The 6,878-nt window shown below is 46.8% G+C and overlaps 1 protein-coding gene across 1 annotated transcript in view; it reads left to right on the top strand.

The window, feature by feature from the left end:
- Positions 1-6,878, top strand: part of CDKL1 (cyclin-dependent kinase-like 1 (CDC2-related kinase)) — a 48,743-nt gene that overhangs the window by 31,093 nt on the left and 10,772 nt on the right. Inside the window, exons 3-5 of the mRNA XM_005867902.2 lie at positions 2,603-2,675; positions 5,191-5,281; positions 5,802-6,002. Of these exons, the coding sequence (XP_005867964.1) occupies positions 2,603-2,675; positions 5,191-5,281; positions 5,802-6,002 (365 nt within the window). The remainder of the gene's footprint in view (positions 1-2,602; positions 2,676-5,190; positions 5,282-5,801; positions 6,003-6,878) is intronic.

The following is a 6,878-nucleotide window of genomic DNA, read 5'->3' on the forward strand; positions in this document are numbered from 1 at the left end:
CAAGCTGTCTGCCTGCTCTCTAGCAATGATTCTGTCTCTATTTTGCTTGGCAGTTCAGTTTGCACATTAAATTCCACATATGAGTGAAATCATATGGTACTTGTCTTTTTCTGAATGGCTTACCATGATGTTCAATTTTGGAGGCATTTTTAAGTGCCTTCTCTCTCCTAGTGCTGTTAAGGAGTCTGTTGTCGTTCTATTTTCTGCTTCTTTGTGAAGTTCTGTTTCTTTTTTATTTCCTGAAGCTTGTAGCACCCTCTCTTTACTCACTGCGTTCTGAATTTTGAAAATCATGGGCCTTGCTTTTTGTGTCCATTATTGAGGCACTTGGTGGATTCTTTCTGTCAGAAGAAAAAAAAACTTTTTAAAATTGTTTTGTTCTTGATTTCCTAGCCTTTGTTTTCTCTTTTCCTGGACCTTCTATTACTTGGAGGTCTGGCTCTCTGGTCCCCGTGGGGTTTGCGGTGTCCTGTTCTTGTTTCACGGATGCAGCAGCTTTCCTGTTGCCATCTTCTCTGAGGACATCCATGTTGTGTTTTAATGTTCCCTTCACTCCCCATCGTTTCTCTTTCTTTTGAGTGGCCCTTTTTCTGTTTGTTTTGGTCTCTGACCCTCTTATTTGAGACTCTCTTGGGCAAATAGAATCTTGTATGTCTATGGTTTAGAGTAGGGAACTCTCAGAAGCTTGGAACGTCACTGTGGGGTTATCCGGCTGGGCCCTTTGCTGGGGGAACCCCAATCTTCAGATCCTCCCTCCTGAGCTCCCACCAAAAAAGTCTTCCAATATTTTGCCTCAAGAGTAAAGTCTGGCTGCCAGCCTTCTCAGGACCTAGTGCAGGAAGAGGGCTGGGGAGTCTCCATATTCTGTACTTCGTATGTCTGCAGTCATTTCATCCCCTGCTTTAATCCACTGGCACAGCGGACCAAACGTCCTTGATTTTATGCTCCCCAGAAAACAAACCGCAGCCTTCAACTACTGGGGGAGGAGCATTTCCTATTGGAGTAGAACAGGGGAAGGGGCTAGGGGTTTAATTGTTTCCCAAACAGGTTTGTCCACACCCCTTCCCTCCCACCTCCACCGAGATCTTAGCCTTTACTTCCTGAGCCTTCTCTGGACTCTTTGGGGTTAACTGGTTGGTCCTCCAGGCTCCCTTCTTTAGACGGGTGACTTTTTCTAGCATCTGTGTGGCTATGCCACTAGGATAAGGAAGAGAATTGGGAGAGAAGCTGCTCGAAGCCCAGGGGCATAGTTCAGGTGCAGAAATGTCCCGGCCGGTCTTCCTGGAAGTGGCCTCCTGCACGTGTCCCACTGTCGAAGCATCCTCTTCTCTGCTTGAAAGGATTTCCTCAACATCTGGTCTGTGACAACAGTGACCTGGCAGGCCCTCTCAGAGGCTGGAAGTGACTTTGTTTGGTCACCTTAACATAGCTACTCGGGAGTTTCCTCCCTGGCTTACTTTTCTTTTAAAATTTTTGTTGACAATGTTACAGATGTCTCCCATTTCCCTCCCTTAACCCACCTCCCTCCAACCTCACCCCGCCCCCCCCCCAACCCAGGTCTTCACCACCTTATTGTCTGTGTCCATGGGCTATGCATATTAGAATGTAAGTTCTTTGGTTTATCTCTGCTCGTCCCCCCACCCCCACACCTGGCTTACATTTTAGTTCTGGTGGAGGACCACAGCAACGTTGTTTAATGTTTGATTCATAAGAACACTAGGCTCAGCTGGTGGGTGGGGGTCTCTGAATATAAATGTAAACTTTCTGTAGTCCATTTCACTTATTGCCTAATTAAAAAAAAAATCCTCCCCCGGGAAGTGCTTTTTTCTAACTGGCCCAAGGGACCTGCTGGAGCTACTGGTTGCCCTGTTATATAAGCTTAAAGTCAGAGAAGTGCTGGAAGCAGTGGCATCAAGTTTAGGTGCTGTGAAAGAGGACAGGCCGAAAGATAAGGGGGGGCGGGGGGATGCAGCCAGCTCCCAGGGAGGAGCGGTGTGGGAAAGAATCAGGGGTCCAGGTGAGTTATGGATCATCGCTAACTTTTGTTACATGGGGTGCAATGCAAACCTCTTCCCTGCCCTCACCAAAGTCTCCATTACCTTAAAAAGCATCCTGCCTGGAGAAGCCACGTGTGCACACAGAGAAGATGAGCTCCGCTGCAAGGCCACTAGCTTGGGGCCACTTGCAAAAATGCACAGCATATTTTATGCTGTAAATTAACTAGCTTTCCAGCAACAAAAAGCTTCCTATAGAAATGGAGCTCAAGTTACCAGGCAGGTTCCGGCGGTGTCACAGATGTTTGAGGTCAGTGGTCATAAAGACTTGAAGTCCTGTGGGTCTTCATGGTCCCTCCCTGTGGCAGCAGATGAGAGATGGTATTGTTGTTCACCTGCTGTCCCCAGAGCTCAGCAGTGTGCTGGCCACATGTTCTTTATGTTGGGCCTGTGGAAAGACGGGTCAGTGAGTTAGATGACTTTCTGTGCGGCCTAGGAGTTTGCACTATTTAAGCCTATCTTAGTTTACTTTTTTCTTTTTCTTTTCTGAGCTGAATTCCATGGCTACACTAAAGAATGTGTTTGTGCTGCTTCTTTATTTTCACTAGGGTACCAGAGCATCTCGTGAAGAGCATAACTTGGCAGACATTGCAAGCTGTGAATTTTTGCCATAAACACAATGTAAGTCTCATGATCGCCCTTAAAAAAAAAAAAATCAGAAGGCTGCCTTTAAGCTGAGGCGGAACCTTCGTTCAAAGTTTATGCCATGCTTTTGTGGATATAATTTTTCATCCAAATCTCCTTAAGCCTGGTTAGGGTGTGTGGAGGCTAAACGTGCCAACCTAGCGATTCCTTCTTGTTCGGGTCACATGAAAGATGCATTTTTATGATTTATACCCATCAGAAGCTACTCAGATTTAAGGTAGCATCCCATCCACTTGGAGTCTGTATGGGTCTGCTACCCTCAGAAGGCTCTGAAATTAGGGAGAGGATCCCCTCGTGACTCCTGCCCATGCAGTTGCAGGAGGCGGAGTCCCACGCACAATGCCCCCATGCTAGTGCCTGCTTTGCTGAGATATGAGTGCCAGGTCTGGGACGAGCCAGCCCCGTGGAAGCCTGTGCCACTCCCGGCCACAGCAGGGCCTGGCAGAGGCAGTGGGCCCAGGCTCTGACTTCACAGATGCTGGAAGCCTGCTGCCCCTCCAGTACAGCACTGCCCACTGCCTGCACACGAAGCCAATTCCAGTGTTAGAGCTCCATCTTGGCCACAAGGGCAACCTGACTGCAGTATGTCGATCTACTGGCTGCTGGGGCCAGTTTAGCTGGTGGGCCTGATCTGCATGACTTTCCCGGACACTGCTTTCCCAGATGGAGGAAATAGGACAGTAGTGAGCGCTTTTCCCTACCGAGTCTCCACCTCGCTGAAGCTATAGTCCTTGTCAAAACGCATGTATAGAAGGGAGCGTGGGCGCTTTATTTATTTTTTTAAATATATTTTTATGGATTTCAGAGAGGAAGGGAGAGGGAGAAAGAGATAGAAACATAAATGATGAGAGAAAATCATGGACAGGCTGCCTCCTGAACGCCCACTACTGGGGATCAAGCCCACAACCTAGGCATGTGCCCTTGACTGGAATCGAACCTGGGACCCTTCAGTCCCCAGGTCGACATTCTATCCATTGAGCCAAACCAGCTAGGGCAGCATGGACGGTTTCTATTGCTGTTTACTGTGAGTGAGGCTTGGCGCTTTCCCGAGAGTAGGTTTCAGGATGGGGAGCAAGAGAGACTGCATAAAGGCCCTGGTGGGGGAAATCAGAGACACTAAGGACCAGTGCATACCACGGTTCCCCGGAGAGCCGCTGACCACACTGTTTGGCCACATGCGCTGGTGGGGGGAGGGTGTAGAAACTTGTAAAGAATTCCCAGAACAGACTAGGAGCACATTCTTGCTTACAAGTCCTGCTGACCATCTGTCACCATGATATCCACGGGTGTGCCCATTTATAGTAACATGTGAGCCAGTGGTGAAGAGTGGAGGGATCTCAGGGCCATTAATTGCTGAGAACCAGATAAGATTGTAATAAAATAATTCAGAAATTGTCTCCCCAAATGTTTTCCAGAGTCATGAGTACCCTTTGGGGGAACATTGACACTGCTCTCTCACCCTGAAGGTCGTTTGGAGAGAGTACGAGGCCAGGCCCAAGAAGAGCCTCTGTCCTCTTTCCAAATGCTAGAAAGGCAAGAATGCCGCAGGGTTTCAGCCGCAGCCGAAGGGGGTCTCTCCTGCAGAAGGAGCCAACATTCCTCTCCGGAGAGGAACAAGCTTGGACGAGGGCAGGATTATTTATTGGGAACCCTGAAAAGCATTTTAACCCAATTGTTTTTATGTAATTGTTAACCAAGTTGTTGATTTGTTCTTTGCCAAGAAAAGTATTTAATCAGAAAATCACGTGAAGATTCTTAAGCATTCTTCGAACATCTCCCTGTGAAACCATGTCAGCTGTGGTTTGGAAACCACAGGTGATCTGAGTCTAAACTGTGGGGTGGATGCAGCTCCGAGAACGCTTGTGTGTGGGACGGAGCTGACATCTAGCGACTCTCTGCAGAGGGTGAGCGCGGCCCACTCCTGTTTATCTTGTCAGGACACATGTCAGAGCTGGAAGGGAGGCCTCGCAGGAGGCTCGTGGTTCCGCCCTTCTCTTCCCAGCTTATCTCTGCAGGCCCAGCGCTCGTCCTGTTTACCAGGCGGACGGTGTTCTGTTCTGTTAAACAACTGAACTATGAATCCCACTTATGCACCAACCTGTGGCTCCAGCAAAGCCCTGTCCAAGCTTTTCCACTTTTCCCTTTCACGGAGGGTTGCCAGATTACACACTAGTACATGCCAAACACTACGTAAGACATACTTATACTAAAAAAGTGTTTAACTACAATGTAAAGTTACCTGGGTGCCCTTGTTGGTCCCTTTGGGACCTTCAGGAATTTAGGGTGATTCAGGCTATGATAGGTGTGGTACTAGATTTACTTCATGCTTATGTTTTGCCAATTTTGGTATTTTTTATCCTATTATCCAAAAGGCCAGTGAGAAGTTCAAACGATTTCTCAATTATTTTTGCTCATTATTCATGGGTTTTACTGATTCTACATAGTATAGTTGCTCTTTAATAATCTGTTTTGGTTCGATTTTTGTGACTAGTGCATACATAGAGATGTGAAACCAGAAAATATCCTCATCACAAAACATTCAGTGATTAAGCTGTGTGACTTTGGATTTGCTCGACTTTTGAGTGAGTATTGACGTTTCTCTTAAGTATAAATGATGGAAAGATTCTTTATATAATAAATGATCTAAATGCTATCGAAAGCTAGTTCTTATATATACTAAGTATATACTAGCTTACTATAAATTACAATTATGTAATTGCTGAAAATAGGTAGACACATACAGTAGTTTAAACATGTATGCTATAGCCCAGCTATATAGTACTTTTCAGAAGTACTATTTTAGAAGAGTGGTTTTCAACTTTGGCTGCAAGTTAGAGTCACATGGGGAATTATAACTATAAAAACTATACTGATTCCCCCACCCAGGAATCATGGTTTAATTGGACTGGGGTGGGACCCAAGCATCAGTAATTTTTAAAGTTCTATATTCCAAGTGATTTTAATGGGCAAGTCGTATTGAGGACCCAGTGATTTAGAAAAGCCACATGATGGGGCACAGCTGGATGTCTGAGGTCTTCCCACTCCCGGTTTTGATTCCACGTTTGCACTGTTCTCTGTTTCCCATGTCCCATCACTGGCCAGCTGGACCAAGTGACTACTACACAGACTACGTGGCTACCAGGTGGTACCGCTCCCCTGAGCTGTTGGTGGGGGACATGCAGTACGGCCCCCCAGTAGATGTTTGGGCAATTGGCTGTGTCTTTGCTGAGCTGCTGTCAGGGGTGCCTCTGTGGCCAGGAAAATCCGATGTGGATCAGCTCTATCTGATCAGGAAAACCTTGGGTAAGTGGTGTCTCTGTCCTACCTTTTGGGCAACTGGATAGTTTTAGCCACATCAGTGCAGGGCAGAGCCACGTTCCTAGTCTCACCTGACGCCCTTTATCATTACGAAGGAGGGACATTCTCAACGCCTCCTTTAAATGACTCCATTAAAGGCGTCCACATTTGTTTTAATAAAAAGAATCCACAATTTTGAGTGTGTACTATTGTCCAAAAAGACATGATTGTCTCTTTGGCATAGTTGGGATCAAGTGAAACTCTGAATGATGATCACAGCAACAGTAACAGCGTACATTTCTATAAGGGCCGAGCAGTTTACAGGATGCTGGTGTGTCTCGTTTCATTTATGACAATGTGGTCATTCATTCGTTGGTTGTCCTGACTCCAGCCTGCCAGGCTTGTTTGGATTATTCAGAGAAAGATTCTCAGCCTTCTAGGTGTCAGGAAGAGAGTCATTCATCTAATGTCACTTTGCTTGTCTTGCTTTCCCACCCCTTCCTTTCTTTCTACTCGTGGGGTGGAGGAGGCGAGGGGAGGAGAAGAGAGAGAAGGAGAGAGACAGATGAGAAGACCTATGAGCAGTGATTGTCCTCTTCAGAAGTCAGGAGTTTAGCTGCTACTCCCCTGAGAACCCACTTGCCCTCTTCTGAACGCTTGTAGCACCTGCTGTCTCCATGCCTTTTACTCCCCGATATGCTGTAAGCTGCCTGAGGGTGAGAGCGTGTCTTTCATGTCTATCTGTCCACCAGCGTTTCCTGTCTACATAGTAGGCAGTACATATTTGCTGATGGCTCCTTTTGATGAGACAGAGACTGGGAGCCTTCCAGGGGCACTCAGCCTTCCTTGCTGTGTTTCTCCTGGTGATTTTAGGACACCTTC

The sequence above is a fragment of the Myotis brandtii genome, unplaced genomic scaffold (genome assembly GCF_000412655.1).
Source record: "Myotis brandtii unplaced genomic scaffold, ASM41265v1 scaffold253, whole genome shotgun sequence".
Taxonomy (NCBI): Eukaryota; Metazoa; Chordata; class Mammalia; order Chiroptera; family Vespertilionidae; genus Myotis; species Myotis brandtii.